Source organism: Toxorhynchites rutilus, chromosome 2 (genome assembly GCF_029784135.1).
Source record: "Toxorhynchites rutilus septentrionalis strain SRP chromosome 2, ASM2978413v1, whole genome shotgun sequence".
NCBI lineage: Eukaryota > Metazoa > Arthropoda > Insecta > Diptera > Culicidae > Toxorhynchites > Toxorhynchites rutilus.
The window spans coordinates 71,607,432-71,625,666 of record NC_073745.1 but is presented as its reverse complement, the minus strand read 5'-3'; the positions used below and the strand labels follow the sequence as shown (position 1 = coordinate 71,625,666).

The 18,235-nt window shown below is 36.4% G+C and overlaps 1 protein-coding gene across 1 annotated transcript in view; it reads right to left on the bottom strand.

Moving 5' to 3' along the window:
• LOC129765835 (uncharacterized) overlaps positions 1-12,307 on the bottom strand; it is a 13,149-nt gene extending 842 nt beyond the window's left edge. Inside the window, exons 1-2 of the mRNA XM_055766272.1 lie at positions 6,079-12,307; positions 5,095-6,024 (exon numbers count right to left, since the gene is read on the bottom strand). Coding sequence (XP_055622247.1) covers positions 5,095-6,024; positions 6,079-6,222 — 1,074 coding nt within the window. The 5' untranslated portion in view covers positions 6,223-12,307. The remainder of the gene's footprint in view (positions 1-5,094; positions 6,025-6,078) is intronic.
• Positions 12,308-18,235: the final 5,928 nt, after the last annotated feature.

Here is an 18,235-nt window from a genome sequence, read left to right as displayed (position 1 = left end):
GTGTTGGAATTGACCTATCTGGTCATGGAACCATTTGAAATTTCAAGAAATTCACGAAAATGGCCAAGTCCTAAGGCTAATATTTTTCGGACGGCGATAGAATGTCCATTTTATCATTTGAATTAGAAGCATACTATCCTCCGAGAATATTCTGAGATGGTGGAATGTTGGGAATTGACCCATCTGGTCATGGGAACCATTTTAAATTTCAAGAAATTTACGATAATGGACAAGTCCTAAGGCTAATATTTTTCGTGAGGCGATAGAATGTCAATTTTATCATTTGAATTAGAAGCATACCATCCTCCGAGAATATTCTGAGATGGTGGAATGTTGGAATTGACCCATCTGGTCATGGGAACCATTTTAAATTTCAAGAAATTTACGATAATGGACAAGTCCTAAGGCTAATATTTTTCGGAGGCGATAGAATGTCAATTTTATCATTTGAATTAGAAGCATACCATCCTCCGAGAATATCTGAGATGGTGGAATGTTGGAATTGACCCATCTGGTCATGGGAACCATTTGAAATTTCAAGAAATTTACGATAATGGACAAGTCCTAAGCTAATATTTTTTGGAGGCGATAGAATGTCGATTTTATCATTTGAATTAGAAGCATACCATCCTCCGAGAATATTCTGAGATGATGGAGTGTTGAATGACCCATCTGGTCATGGGAACCATTTTAAATTTCAAGAAATTACGATAATGGACAAGTCCTAAGGCTAATATTTTTTGGAGGCGATAGAATGTCGATTTTATCATTTGAATTAGAAGCATACCATCCTACGAGAATATTCTGAGATGGTGGAGTGTTGGAATTGACCCATCTGGTCATGGGAACCATTTTAAATTTCAAGAATTTACGATAATGGACAAGTCCTAAGGCTAATATTTTTCGGAGGCGATAGAATGTCAATTTTATCATTTGAATTAGAAGCATACTATCCTCCGAGAATATTTTGAGATGGTGGAGTGTTGGAATTGACCCATCTGGTCATGGGAACCATTTGAAATTTCAAGAAATTTACGATAATGGACAAGTCCTAAGGCTAATATTTTTTGGAGGCGATAGAATGTCGATTTTATATTTGAATTAGAAGCATACCATCCTACGAGAATATTCTGAGATGGTGGAGTGTTGGAATTGACCCATCTGGTCATGGGAACCATTTGAAATTTCAAGAAATTTACGATAATGGACAAGTCCTAAGGCTAATATTTTTTGGAGGCGATAGAATGTCGATTTTATCATTTGAATTAGAAGCATACCATCCTACGAGAATATTCTGAGATGGTGGAGTGTTGGAATTGACCCCATCTGGTCATGGGAACCATTTTAAATTTCAAGAAATTTACGACAATGGACAAGTCCTAAGGCTAATATTTTTTGGAGGCGATAGAAATGTCGATTTTATCATTGAATTAGAAGCATACCATCCTACGAGAATATTCTGAGATGGTGGAGTGTTGGAATTGACCCATCTGGTCATGGGAACCATTTGAAATTTCAAGAAATTTACGATAATGGACAAGTCCTAAAGCTAATATTTTTTGGAGGCGATAGAATGTCGATTTTATCATTTGAATTAGAAGCATACCATCCTCCGAGAATATTCTGAGATGATGGAGTGTTGGAATTGACCCATCTGGTCATGGGAACCATTTTAAATTTCAAGAAATTTACGATAATGGACAAGTCCTAAGGCTAATATTTTTTGGAGGCGATAGAATGTCGATTTTATCATTTGAATTAGAAGCATACCATCCTACGAGAATATTCTGAGATGGTGGAGTGTTGGAAATTGACCCATCTGATCATGGGAACCATTTTAAATTTCAAGAAATTTACGATAATGGACAAGTCCTAAGGCTAATATTTTTTTGGAGGCGATAGAATGTCGATTTTATCATTTGAATTAGAAGCATACCATCCTACGAGAATATTCTGAGATGGTGAAGTGTTGGAATTGACCCATCTGATCATGGGAACCATTTTAAATTTCAAGAAATTTACGATAATGGACAAGTCCTAAGGCTAATATTTTTCGGAGGCGATAGGAATGTCAATTTTATCATTTGAATTAGAAGCATACTATCCTCCGAGAATATTCTGAGATGGTGGAGTGTTGGAATTGGACCACATCTGATCATGGGAACCATTTTAAATTTCAAGAAATTTACGATAATGGACAAGTCCTAAGGCTAATATTTTTTGGAGGCGATAGAATGTCGATTTTATCATTTGAATTAGAAGCATACCATCCTACGAGAATATTCTGAGATGGTGGAATGTTGGAATTGACCCATCTGGTCATGGGAACCATTTAAAATTTCAAGAAATTTACGATAATGGACAAGTCCTAAGGCTAATATTTTTTGGAGGCGATAGAATGTCAATTTTATCATTTGAATTAGAAGCATACTATCCTCCGAAAATATTTTGAGATGGTGGAGTGTTTGGAATTGACCTATCTGATCATAGGAACCATTTAAAATTTAAAAAAAATCCACGCGAATGGTTGAGGTTTATGGCAACTATTTTTTGTAGCCGATGGAATGACAATTTTTTCATTTTTGACTTAGACGACAGGATTCTATCTCGTTTCTGAAAGGACTCAAACTGGACAAATAAAAATACTTCAAGTTAAAAGGTAATATAAAAATTTATTGATGAGACTTAAAAATTATATCATTTTAATTTTCGAACATATTTCACATTGTTTTGTAGATGGAATTTTTAGCACCATATTTGGGGCGCATCTACTGCAACACCTCCGTCCACATGATTGACATGACAAAATTAGTGATTTCAAGCTGCTGCAGTATAAACAAATTTTTATTACTGCTGTATTTAGGAGTTTTATTTTGATTTGTTTCCTCTCAGAATCCATGTTTCCTAGCCCGGTCAAACGGTTTCTTCAAAAGAAAGTTTTGTGCATATTTAGCTACATATACACCACAGTTGTAGTCGTCGTTTTGCTTGTCGTGCGCAATATTTTTCGAGCCGCTTTGCCAATTGGTTGAATCAAATGGTTGATTTTTAAGTCTCCGAATAGAGCTTACTGCCTTCAAAAATTCTTCTTGTACGTCCTTCAAATATGGGATGCTGTTTTCGAGAGGATCTAAATAAAAAGTTTCTCTATTCATAAAATCAGCAATGAAGAGAACCCAATGGTTCCCTCTTCCAACTTGCTTGGTGGGTGCTTGCCCAGCTCTAACATTCAAAGGAACCACCCATACTCCCGATGTATTGGTTAGAACTGGTAAAACATAATCTCGTTTCCTATCCAATACTTCTTTTAGTTGAGTTGTATCAAACAAGTTTCTCGACATGTAAGTTGATACCAATTTTACGCTTTCGACCTCACATTCTTTTATGGCCACTGCAATTATCGCATCTAAGGTTTCTCCATCATATATGTATGTGCATCGAGCGTTTGAAGCATTTCTGAGGCTTACAATCATACTACTTACTCCTATGCTCTCATATTCTGAAGGAAACTCACCGAAATACCATTTGTGGTAACTGGAAATTCAAATCCTTTGTCAATGAATTGATGAATAGAGGACAGATTACAGGTAGTTTCTAAATCTTCTTCTAATGATCTTTTTCTGTTGTTATCACTGTTTTCCTTTGAATCTGGGTGCTTCTGTGTTGATTGTTCAAGTTGTGTGTTTAAGCTGTTAGTTTCCTGCTTCTTTTTCTTCTTGAACAAGTGGGTTGAAGCATCTTTTTGAAAGTATGGACTATGCCATTCGTCCTCTATGTCTTCTACGTTTCCGACAAATCTGTCATATTCTGCGATTCTATCATCTTGACGTTTTTTAGCATTACTTATTCCTTTATCAGTAGCGTATATATCTTCAATGTCAAAGTCGGAAAAGTGGAACAGAGATTCAATATACGATTGTAGTTTTCGAAGAAAATGTGTTATTCTTTCGTAGGAGCTGACCTTTCATAACATTGTGTTTCAATGTTCGGAAGAAGCTTTCACCCTTGCGTTTGAAATAGTATCCGGATTCGAGTCAATTTGAGATACTATTATATTTGACCACAAACAAACCACAGGCATGTATTTTTTCAAGGCGACATCTTCCAAGAATCCTTTGAAATACAGTGGGTTCTGTGATCCTTGGCTGAGATCATCTATTTGTTTTAATGTTGTTTCAAATGTTTCTTTTAACAACGCATAAAAAAGGCGATCCCAAGAAGATTTTGTCCTCATCTTTTTTTAGAATTTCTGGTTCACCGATGCCAGTATAATCAAATTTACCAGCGCTTTCTGAATCGAAGCTTGTTCTATCATTAATTTTTGCATCTAGTTCTTTTAGTGATGTCTCAAGCATTCGGTTCTCATTTGCAGATCCAAAAATGCATGTCATAATGATAAACAGATCGATTAAGTCCACTAAGTTTGTAGCACGTACAGCCAATCGCATACAGTCCATGAACTTATGTTTTATGTTGATTGGAGCAGATTTCAAGTCCTTAGAAACTACATTCATGAAATGACTGTAGCATAAATGAATGATAGTGAAATGAGATTGAGTTCTCTTATGCAAACTTTATAACAATCTCGGATATACTCTGGTAGTGTATGGTGTTGATTATTAAGAGCCCGTATCAATCCACCAATCAGTGACCAGCTCCAATCAACACTAACAATTCTCGCTATTTTATTCAATTTATTCATAGAGCTGCCTGACTCGTACGAAGCACGAAATATATTCAACCAATTGTGGAAGTCTACTGTTTTTTGGCTTTCAGTCACAAAGGTTGTTACGGGTACACTAAAATTTGACCGGTAATTGTATGCGACCAAAACATATATTTGAACACGCTTCTCAGCTTTTGAATATCGTACAACCGATCCAGTACCATCCATGTAGAAAATAGGACCTGTAAGTCTTGTTTTTTCTCAGCTCTTTGAACATTTTTTGTATTAAAACAAATTACACCAAAGGGCTTTCTAAACACATTTTTGATATAAGATCCGTTATCCTCAGACATTTTTATCAAATCTTGAAAATCATCAATATCCCTGTTAAGCTTCGATTTAGCTTCACTGCTAATTTTTTCCAATACATTTTTGCTGACAATGTCTACCTTCTCGAATGGTTCCCTTTTTTTCTTTTCGTTGATCAACTTAGTTCGTAATTCAAGTGGTTTTTGGAGCTGCAGTTTTTTCATATTTATGTTTCTTTTTACTCCTTTGCAATATGCCGCTTTCAGGTTTTCCCCGTGTATCAGGGTCATAGCGACATTAACATAGACATCGACTTTATATATGTTATCACCATCCGTAACAGAAACAATTTTGAAACGATAAGATCTGCAGGTCTTGTGAGCGCAGACACCATAAAATAGCCAGCCAGATTTGTTGCAATTATGAGAATTTATATTGATTATACAATAGATATTGAATTCTTCATATTTGATTTTTAACAAATCTTCTAAGGCCACTATAAAAGGCCTTCTATGCTTTTGTTGCTTATATTTAGCATCGCCAACCTTGGTTTTGCTTTGCATTATATTATGTTGATCATAATGTTTACACATTTCAATGTTCTTCTTGTTGATGTAAAAAGAACACTCGTAAATTGAAGCACCACTATAAAGTCTTTTTGTGGCAGTTGCCCCACATTCCGCAACCTTGACATTGTATTTGATCCTGTTACTGTTGCCTTTTTCTTTTATCTCTTTTCGTAGGTTTTCAAAGTCCGTTGTATTGAACACAAGTTCAGTTACATCTACATCACTGCTATAAGTAGTATCTTGTGATTTGGTCGATCCTTCAAGATCATTGGTATCAAATGAAACAATCGAGTCTTGCATGTCGTTCGTTGATCTCTCTTGCATTTGACTTACTGATGTTTCAAAAATGCGACATTCAATTTCTGGAGCATTAAGTTCCATTCCTTTCTTACATACTTTTGCAGGAAACTCGACGGATAATGATTTTATTTCGACACGCGATAAATCTGTTCCTTTCAATAAAAATCCGAATGGAGGTTGCTGAAGAATAATACATATTAATACATGAATAATTAATTGGAAATGTCATCTTACTTCGTTATCTTTTCCCGTATTATCAACGCCGTCAAAAGTAGTACTTTGAGAGTCGGCCAATTCCTCGAAATCGTTTGTGTCAAATGATACAAATGATAATGTTCTTGTTTCGACACGTGAAGGAGATGAGTTTGTTTCGGACATATGATCTGTTTTATTTAATAAAAGCTGCTAAATAACAACTATTAATACATGAATTAATAAATAGAAATGTCATCTTACTTCATGAACTCCAACGCAGTCTTGTGGCAAGCAGGCACTTTCATTCTCAAAAGAACATTCTTTGAAATTATCGATCTATAAAAATTTGAAGTTACTGTATGGCGTGACTATTTCAAAGCAATTTGATATTTTACACTTACGTTATGACTTTCAGCGGCAATTGAATGTTCAATATTCTGCGGAAATGATTTCACATTGAAAATTTCAAAATAGTTTTATTAATTTCAGGAAGCTTATAACAATTATAAGGGTTCTCACCTTTCGTTCTGCACGATACTTCTTATATGTTGGATTACAAGCGAAGTTATTCCTAACTTTTTTTAAGTTAGGTGCGCATTTTTCGTTTAATCCCATTTCTACAAGAATTTCTTTCAGATTCTTAGAATTCAATTCGAATAGCTCATCCAACTCTTCTCTAGCGATCAAATCATTCGCTGCATCCCAACAATTCTGCAAAGTAATCTCAGGAGCAAACCGTTTTACGGATTTTCGATGTTTCATTAGAAGGCTTTTGATTACCTTCATACTAGGATAGTTCGTTTTATCTAATCCCATACGCTCCAAAATTACTTGCATGTTCTTAAAATTTAACTTGAAATCATATTCTAGGCACTTGGTTGAAATTAAACTGTTAACCGCTTCTAAACACATCTCTAAATTAATTTTATAAGAGGATGCCATCTTCACAGTACACATTTCTCAATCCTTATAGTACTCCGGTTGGAAAGGGTCTGACTAAATTTACTGTAGGAAAAAACGACACTAGTTTTCAAAGTCCAAATTTTCACTATAACTTTCTCTAATGGTTTCTAAATACACGTGGTGAATAAAAACTTATAAAGATGGATCATATGCTGCTCTGCTACTTTTATACTCCCTGAAATTGGTGGGGTGTTTGTCCTGTCGGCTTCGCTCGGTTAGCTCGGGTGATATTAGTTTGTTGTGTTGATACTGCTTTCATCTCACTTTCGCACGTCTCTGGGTGATGCAATGGAATGACAGGTCATGTCGCAACACGTATGCGCTCGCTCCGCGTGGCGCAAACAGTAGATATTATCGTCTATTACTGCTATTAATCACCTAATATTATTCTATACACTAACTTAACGAACCAAAAAAATAAACACCCTTATTCTTGTTTTCGAACGAACACAAAACGTTCGAAAGAATGCCTCATTCGTATCCTTGGTTTCGTACGAAAGAAATCTATCCGTTCGAACATTCGAACATCGTTCGTTCGAACGAATTGCCCTATCCTCGTTTTCGTACGAAAGTGTTTTTTCATCGGTCAGTCAAACGACACTTTTGAGTAGCGAATCAGATGAAGCGTAGAAGAAAATTTAATCGATGTTTACGTTTTTGTGGTTTATTCAGACGCATAAAATACTCAAATTGATTTTCTCTAATGTTTATTTTAATTAGGGTGGGAAATTTCTATAGAAGCAGATAAAAAATATATAGACATGATTTCTTGATCTGTCGATATTTTCAATTTCGCTGCCGGAGAAAATCGTTTGGTCGTCGAGGATTAAATGAATTGCTGCTCGTTTGTGTTGAACAGGTGAACAATAATGGCTTGAGAGTTTTTAACCTGTCCTCAATTACCATCGCCAAGGTTCGAGCCATACAAATTAATAGTTTAGTTAAACGTTTTGTTTCTGAAAAAAATAATACGTGAAAATTGATGATAATTACTTAGTAGAATATCGACATGCTGAAATTTAAACTGCTTAGCCGGATGATTTTCAATTTTTATCCGTTGAATCCATTCCACGTACCGTGTTTCATCCCTTTTGATTATGAAATGATATTCCTGGTCGACATCTCTTCTTATAATAGGAAACAACGGAAATTATGTGACTGTTGGATTTCGCGTTATGATCATAGGCTTTAGTATCACTAACGCAAATTTCTCCATATTTTCATACCAATTCGTTCAACTTTTCAGACCCATTTATCATTGGGTTCTGGTGGAAACATTCAGAAGCTCTTTTAATAATACATTTAAAGAACATGTAGCAATAGTTTCTATTCATGTTTTTAAAAAGTGAACTCAGGGGTATGAATGCCACACAGAAAAAAGCGCAATTTTTATTATGAATTAATTTTGTCGTAATAAAATTTTTACTGAAGTCATAGATTAATACAAACTGAACCTACCTCAATTTCCATGCATTCGTCGGATTCCAGCTGTATTCCACTTTCAATATCATCACAACTCATCGCAATCGTTTCATTGCCGAACGAAAATTCGCCACGGCGCAACTCCGCCACCGAATATTTTCATTACGATTCGGCGCTAGAGTACGTGCTCCCGTGGCCGAGTGGTTAGCGTCCCACACTATCATGCCGGGGGTTCGGGTTCGATTCCCGTTCTGGTCGGGGGATTTTTCGTGAAAGAAAATTCTTCCGGCTTGCACTGTGGTCACGCGTATTCTAGAGCTTGCCCCTCCAGAGTACATTCAAGGCGTGTTATTCGGCATAGAAATCTCAACCAAGCACTACTAATAAAAATGACGCAAGTAATGCTGCGTTGAGAAGGCAAAAGTTTCACTGGAACGGTAGTGCCATCCAAGAAGAAGAAGAAGCTAGAGTACACAACTTCACTTTGGTGACTTAAGATAATAGCGCTGACTTAGTATTTTTTTTATTTTGCGCTTTTTTATGTCGAAATATTTTTCAGTGTTGATCTTAACGCCTACAGAAAATGTATAGCAGACCAGGAGACAGACACTTCTGTCGTCAAAAATTTCGGCGGTCGACGCCATATTTGAAAATGTCGACGCCGGTTTTTTTCAACAAGAAAAATGGGGCCAACGGCGACCGCCGCTAGCTTATTTTTCTAGTTGACTCGATCGGCTACGGATGTTTTTAGTTCATTCAAGTCTGTTCAGAAGATCGGGACTATCCTGTACCGCCTAGTATGGAAACGACCCCGTGTTAACACTAGATTTACCAGCTATTTATATATACCTATTTCTACCAGCACCAGTCAAAATGACTGGTGTATAAGAAAAAATGAATATTGTGGTTCCAGTCTGTACTATTACTTATCAAATGGCGAAAATAAGTTGAACAATATTAATTGTGATAGATAAATGGACTAATAGACATTGTCAAATAACAAAACACTTAATTGTTTACAGTTTGTTGCTCACAATAGATTTTGCAGTGTATACACTTTCTACATAGACTTTTTTTGCATTTATTGCAAATATTTGTAGTCTTATTGTTATTAAAATATTCTATTTGACACCATTTGCGTACAGAAACAGTGCCATTTGTAGTTGGTATATCAGCTTCGTGTGGTATTTGCCTTGAAGTCTGATATTCTGAAGCAAGTTCTTTTGCTAATTGAAACAGAAAGTCTTCTCGTGAGATATTTTCTCCTGTTATGTTTTGTTCAATATCCAGCTATTTCTTCCGGCTGAAACTAAATTATTGAAAAACAGTTGAAGTGGTCACCTTCTGGAACCTGATTTCCATTCGATCAGTGACATCGACGCCAAAATATGTCTGGTTGCCAATAGAAGCGCGTATCGTTCCAAGCAACGAAGTATTTTGAGATCTTAATTTTAACGCCAAAGGAATACTTGTAAAAAATATCAGTTTTACGCTCCTTCATGGTATACGGTTCAAGAAATTTCATTACGACAAATTTGCATAGGGGGATTGATGCATTTCGAGTCTCGCTTTTTCCTAAATAAGGAAAGCCATTTATCACATATTTCGTCTCTACATCAGACGCCAATTAGAATTTTATGCTAAATTTATGGGGTTTGTTTGGAAAATACTGAGTAAATCTGCATCTGGCCTCCGATGGAAAAAGTTGCTTATCCCCGGTAATATAAGTTCATCCCCTGTTTGAAGCTATTTCCTTCGTACGCCCCACGCGCGCACAATATTGCAAGAGATGCCTTCAATTTTTCTTGTGTAATTGTCCACTTTTTTCCAAAACTCGAGAGGCTTCTAACTCTGTACAAATTCGTATATGTTCCAAAATATGGTTATCAATCAGTAATTGGAACGCACTACTTAGATTCCCGTTCATAATATTTCTTTCAGCATGTGCTGTTGGACCGTGTACATCTTTGAAATTACTATGAACTAGTAATCTACCAGCAACACCTCCTTCTTCAATTCTCGTTCAAATAGTTCCGTCTAAAGCAATTTCAGTTTGCTGATTTGGTACGCTTGATTGGAATTTTTACGCAACCACTGTCGCTTGGCTCATCTATATTGTCATCATCAGGAATTTCCTCATCACTACTCTCGATAATAGCACTGTTATCATCACTTCCTTGAGAATCAATTTTTCTATCTAACAAATCATCGCCGCTGTCGTATAATTCACTTTCCACATCTGAACATTCCAGAGGTATGCTGGTTGCATTTTCTAAATATGCAGAACATTTTCAGGGGCTGACAATTGCTGTCAAAATATGTTGAAATTAAAACGCTCTCATACATTTCTTCATAGAAACATGCACCAGTCAGTTTGACTGGTACTGGTTTAAATGTCAATAACAAAAAAATATATTTGTTAGTAATAAATATTAAGTAACATTAAGTTTATAAAATGTTTTTTCTACTTATAGCTACAAAAGTCATAACATCATTTCGGAAAGCAAATGTAATATGTCGTAGGAATTTTAAATTGAAATTGCACGACCAGTCAAAATGACTGGTCTGGTAAATCTAGTGTTAAATAAGTTGCAAGTGGTTGCTCACGGAAGTTACGAAGGCTAAATTCGCGTTCAGTGGATTCAGTAGTAGATGTATATGTATGACAGAAGTGGAGAAAAAGGAATGAAAATGAACAATCGATCATTACCAGAAGTGATGACAACGCGGTTAGATCCAGGAAAAAATCAATACAGTTTTTTTTTATATAATTACGCCTAATTGATCTACTGATTGTAGGACGTATTCTATTCATTTAAAGTGAATACTCACGGGAAAAAGTATGGCGAAATAAGATTTAAATTAATAACAATTTGCAGAACAAGATATTTTTCTCTAGGCTCAATCTGAGAGGAGAACTTGAATTCCATTACTCAGTGGGTTAGGTATTACCTCTGACTACCAAGGAGTCGCAAAGAAAACCCTATTGTAAGATTTATATCACTTGAAAGCATACGTTTACTTATAATAAAAATACTTCAGCTTCAAGTCGTCTGAACGAGACTGATCTGAGGAGGTTTCTTATTCAGAAAATCGGAACAAAGTCGAATGATTAATATCACTCGATAATAGTCGATTTCAACTTTTTTTTCGTAAATTTAAGCCGGGAGTCTCGAGTCATGGTTAAGAAGTGTTCTCGATGCATCGATTTCGCGAACTGAAAATTAATATCGACTAGCATTTCCGAAAATACTAGACTATCCCATGTTGTAGGTTGCTCAACCGATCAAAAATTCGTTTCCTCATATATTTTCTCAAATATTCTTAATTTTTTAAGCACTTTTTTGTGAGAATATGATGAGATTTTACAATAAAACATGAAACAATATTTTGGAATGGGTTAATCACGTTTTGGAATCGGCGCCTATCCGGCTCGACTAAGAAAATCTAGAACTGGACTATAATATTGATCGGCTAAATTTTAGAGAAACTTAGTTTATTCGACCCAAAAAATTATTTTCTTTTTGAATATTTTTTCATTGACCGATGTAATATTTGGTCCAGAGATGTAAGCTGATTTACATTTAAGCCGCGATTCATTAGCCATCGAAGCAAATTAATTGGTCGACTTAAGCTGACTTTCTTGTTATGAACGATCAATTTTTGAAGCCGCCATTCAAATTCAAAAACGATTATTTTAGCAGTAGATGCCGGTTTGATGACTAATGGAAAGACTCGTGTGTCTAATTAAAATGAAAAAAATGTCATTCCATCGCCTCCAAAAAATATCAGCCTTAGGACTTGTCCATTTTTGTGAATTTCTTGAAATTTCAAATGGTTCCCATGACCAGATGAGTCAATTCCAACACTCCACCATCTCAAAATATTCTCATAGGATGGTATGCTTCTAATTCAAATGATAAAATTGACATTCTATCGCCTCCGAAAAATATTAGCCTTAGGACTTGTCCATTATCGTAAATTTCTTGAAATTTAAAATGGTTCCCATGACCAGATGGGTCAATTCCAACATTCCACCATCTCAGAATATTCTCGGAGGATAGTATGCTTCTAATTCAAATGATAAAATTGACATTCTATCGCCTCCGAAAAATATTAGCCTTAGGACTTGTCCATTATCGTAAATTTCTTGAAATTTAAAATGGTTCCCATGACCAGATGGGTCAATTCCATCACTCCACCATCTCAGAATATTCTCGTAGGATGGTATGCTTCTAATTCAAATGATAAAATCGAAATTCTATCGCCTCCAAAAAATATTAGCCTTAGGACTTGTTCATTGTCGTAAATTTCTTGAAATTTAAAATGGTTCCCATGACCAGATGGGTCAATTCCAACACTCCACCATCTCAGAATATTCTCGTAGGATGGTATGCTTCTAATTCAAATGATAAAATCGACATTCTATCGCCTCCAAAAAATATTAGCCTTAGGACTTGTCCATTATCGTAAATTTCTTGAAATTTCAAATGGTTCCCATGACCAGATGGGTCAATTCCAACACTCCACCATCTCAAAATATTCTCGGAGGATAGTATGCTTCTAATTCAAATGATAAAATTGACATTCTATCGCCTCCGAAAAATATTAGCCTTAGGACTTGTCCATTATCGTAAATTTCTTGAAATTTAAAATGGTTCCCATGACCAGATGGGTCAATTCCAACACTCCACCATCTCAGAATATTCTCGTAGGATGGTATGCTTCTAATTCAAATGATAAAATCGACATTCTATCGCCTCCAAAAAATATTAGCCTTAGGACTTGTCCATTATCGTAAATTTCTTGAAATTTCAAATGGTTCCCATGACCAGATGGGTCAATTCCAACACTCCATCATCTCAGAATATTCTCGGAGGATGGTATGCTTCTAATTCAAATGATAAAATCGACATTCTATCGCCTCCAAAAAATATTAGCTTTAGGACTTGTCCATTATCGTAAATTTCTTGAAATTTCAAATGGTTCCCATGACCAGATGGGTCAATTCCAACATTCCACCATCTCAGAATATTCTCGGAGGATAGTATGCTTCTAATTCAAATGATAAAATTGACATTCTATCGCCTCCGAAAAATATTAGCCTTAGGACTTGTCCATTTTCGTGAATTTCTTGAAATTTCAAATGGTTCCCATGACCAGATAGGTCAATTCCAACACTCCACCATTTCAGAATATTCTCGTAGGATGGTGTGCTTCTAATTTAAATGATAAAACTGTCTTATCATCGGCTACAAAAAATGTCAGTTGTAATTAAAAGTTATTGGTATCTTTTTATTGGTATCTTCACCCACATCTCGATTTATATAATCAACTTCAAAAATGAATGACTTAAAAAGGAATACCTTACCAAACACCATTTAGTGCAATAAGTTCGAGCTTTTCTCACACTTGATGTACACTTTCAAAACATTCATTTCCGTTTACGCATTTTATCGTCTTGTTCGCTGCATCTCTTTTCAAGAGTATGAAATCAAAGCTTCGTTCGGCACCACGTCACGCAAAACCTGATGACGACGAAAATCATTTCCATGTTCGTAGCTTCCACAGGCATCAACCGACAACCGGCGAATCACAGCACCAAGCACGCAGAACTTACGATGGACTTCTGCTTCGCTGACCATTCTCATGTTACAGGGAGGATTGTGCGATGCGTACGTTTTCCTTTCCCGCATCGTCCTGATTAGGACGGCTCGAATTCGGTGTGGCAACGACGGGCAAGTGACGGGGAGATGATACCAAAACCGTACTATATTTGCACATTTGTCACTGGAAACCTTCTTTATGGTGGGATCTATTTTTTTTTCGCCGGTTTCGGTTTGTCGGCCGAACCCCGTTGGGGGACTTCGAGGATTTGAACATGAGTACGAGTGGACATTGAGTCGTTGACTTTTTTTCCTGATTGCAATGCGATTTTGCAAATCTTTTTCTCTGGTAATTTAACTCCCTTGTGGATAAAAGAGACTTCTCAACCCAGAGTGAAAGACAGCACAGTATTTCTGGAAATGCGGGAAATGGGAAAATTTTTCTCGGTAGCCGGTTAGCCGGAGTCGATTTTCGTCGAGTTTATTTTTCAAACGAAAAACGTAATCGAAAGTCAATGAAGCTCACTCAACTCCAACTTTATGATAATTAAATAAATTATTTTTATAAAAATCCTCTTAACCCACCTCCTGCTACCATCATTCCATGCGAGGGAAAAAAGCCTCACGTTACGTTCTGAATAAATTATCCCACATCATCCTCGATCCATCGACTGTCAGCCGATTTGAGATGTGTGAAAAACGTGCAACTTCACTACATATCTTTGTCGCCTCCAGTTCATTTCGTTTTCCTTTCGTGACACACATGCACACCACCCCCACCAACTTCCTGGCAAAATGTGAAGCTTCCGTGTGTCACCCATTTCAAGTGGGAAAAAGCCTCCGCCGTCGAAGGGTGGTTTCGCAAGCTGTACCGAACACGACACATTTTCCTCCGGTCGTTATTTCTATTTCTGTTCACATTTTTGAACACACGTACCCACACACACACACAGACAAACATAAATATCGTTCCGAATGGATCACTTTAAGGAGAGTGGAACCACTTTTGTCAAGGTGCTTCTTGACAGTTTCCAGATCTGCTCGTGCTATATATTGTGTGCCACGGCCACACCGCTACCACCGGTACCGTTCCGCGATGTTTTATGCTGCTTTCGTGGGCACACGATATGGAAACAAACACACCCAGCGGACGCTGTTTTTTGTTTTGATATTTTGTTGTCGTTTTTTTTCCTCTCGAGAAAAGAGAAACTTTTCCGGCAGTACGGGAATTCCCTTCTCGGGAGGCGAAACGGAACAGAGACAACTCGGCAAATTAATCCACCAAAGTAATTGTCTCCATTTCGCTGCAAAAAAAAAAATTCGGAGAAGCAGCTGGCAAAGGAACAACACTCATCGATCTGAAAGCCACCCAAAACCAAATTGTTCTAATTCGTTTACGCAGAACGCGTTACGGATTTTTGGAGGCGGGGCTTAGGTCGGGGGTAAGCGGGAGCAACCACCACCAAAACCAGAGAAACATTCCATACACACATTCGTAATTCCATCAAAACGAGAAGTCTTGTTCCGGAGGATCCTTCACATGAAACAGATTCAGTTCGTGGTGGCTGCTTTATAATTAAATGTTCAACCATGGAACGGGATATACACGCTATGGTGGTGGAATTCTGCACGGATTATGCAGGATGATGTGCAGTTGTAATGCTGCCGGTGGCGGTACATGCGAGATGGAGAAGCCATTTTGCTCATAAAATAGAGTCCGTAAATCCTGATTAAAACCGCGCAAAAATAATCCTTCTGGTTCTAGGATAACAACAAACATGGATGAATGGATTCAACCGCAAAGAGGGTTTGTGCTTTCAAGCTTTAACATCGGAGCAATTCCGAACTATGGAGTGACCCATAAATCAGACTCGACCAGCTTCAATTTGAATGAAAATTTGCGCGAGCTCTCAGTATAAGAGATTGAGTTTTTACGAATGGTAACATTATTCTGATCAATTCTGATCAGACCAGTCATCTCAAAGTAAGAAACAGGTCAATGTAACTATATTAATTTCTCAGTCAAATTCAATAAATTCAATCGATCAAATATTTACAAAATTTTGCTTGACTCGATCTTCTTATCCATGAGGTAAACTCCAAATTGCACAAACACCGCTATTTAGTTGTATCAGTGGTGGCCAAACTTTTGGGCACTACGGGCGACTAATTGTTTTAATCATGGTTTCTCAAACTATTTTGGGCAAGAGACCCCTTTTCCAGAATGAAGTCGTACCTCAGACCCCCGAATAGCCAAATTATTCTGTAAATACTATCTTTAGTTTTTTTTCTTACTGAATAATTGTCAATTTAAAAACATTGCATTTATTTAAATGAGTAAACTTGACATTATTTTCTGATGAAGGCGATCTGGCGTTGTGGTAACATCCGTACCTCTCACACAAATAATTAATTAATCAATTAATTAATTAATAATTAATAATTATTAACATACTAAGGACCATAAAGAAATCTTCAAAATATACGCCTAGGACCGTACGTTTTTGGGCAAACTTTTACGCTTCATTTGTTTGAACACCACGAATGAGATCGTTTCCGTCGGTGTGGATGAGACGAAGGCGAGCCATCGGTAGACCTTGTTAGATTCTTGGCAGACCAAGGATTTAGTCATCAAGTGTAGAAAACACGGGTTATTTCGTGATCCATCCGTAACAGACGGAACGCGAAAAACGAGAAAACTCGTGAGCAGTCCTTGATGTGTTAATACAAATTACTCGCAAACTATAATAACATTCAAATCACAAACCAATCTATCCGCAACTACCAAAATATCAAAAAATATTGGTTAATTAAAGCCTTAAATCTCCGCATTCGTTGATTTTCAAATGGTTCCTCCGGTTTCGGGTTGTTTGTAACTACACTAAAGCCTTTTTCGACAAAGTATGATGATAGAAAACGAGAAGATAGTTTTCAGCAATCTCCCACATAGCAGGATACTGTGTTTTAAAGTTGCGTTGTAATCAGCACTTATGACAACCTTGGTTGTGCTTCTGCTTGAACTCCTCATCTGTGCTGATGATTATCAACTTTTCTTGCATTATCACTATGATTCATTCCATGGCTGTGATATAGTACGGATTTATCAGCAATTGAGGAATTTGAAAATTTTGAAAAATCTTAAAACATCTTAGTAGAATATTTGTGTAATGCGTCGAAGTGATAATATAACATGGTCTTGGAGCTTTTGTGGTAATTTTGACAAATGCGGAAACTGTGAATATTCTTTTCTGCTCAAATTTTGTTTTTAAAGTTTTGTCAGAAAGGCCGATATTATTGATATTGTTTCAAACCAGTTGAAATCGTCACCCTGCAACTGAAACACAACATCACAAAAGCTGTAAATCTTGCTAAGAACCTTTTGATGAGTGTAGAAGTAATCGAGTAAAGATTTCGTCGTTTTTCTCATATAGTTGAGCAAATAATCGAGTGTTCAAAGAATTGCTTCGTTGCTTTTCGATAACACTTATAACATATAGTGAAGACTTGTACTGTTATTCATCATTCATCTTGTACTGTCATTGAATTATGTAATTAAATAAATTAGTTGAAAATTATTATCAAAAATTCAACAGCTGATATTCATCCAGAACTCAACTAACAATAATCTCATAAAATCCAACCGTGCCATACGTCTGGCATTTAGTCGAAATCCCAGTTCTAGAAAAGAACGCTTCAGCTGTCAGTATGTGAATGTGATGGTGTAAATATAACTTATGACCACTTATTTTGAAATGACTATATTTACAAATTTGCTTCTGCTAAATTTACGACCACTAATTCGACAACCTTGAAAGGGATCCAATGTTTATGAGATTTGTCAGGTTTTTGGGAGAGATTAAAATCAATGTTCGCTGAAAAACAAATTTACAAAAAATATTCTACGATCCAAAAGATAGGAAAGATCGAAAAAGAAAAGATCGATTATCGCGATTTTTTTTAGAGCAAAGAATCGATCCAAAAAATCGGAAAGGAAAATATCGATCCAAAATCGCCCAATTTTATTAGCGACTCATCTCAAGTTTCCTGAAAATATTTTTTTTTGTTACGCCATGCAAATGGTAACCAAGTATTTTGTAAATTCTTTTCAATCACTTTATGTAGCTATGTGAACACGTTGTAATCTCTTGAATTAAATTGGAAGATGAGTATATTATCATTCAAGCTCCCACGTATTTCAAAACGCA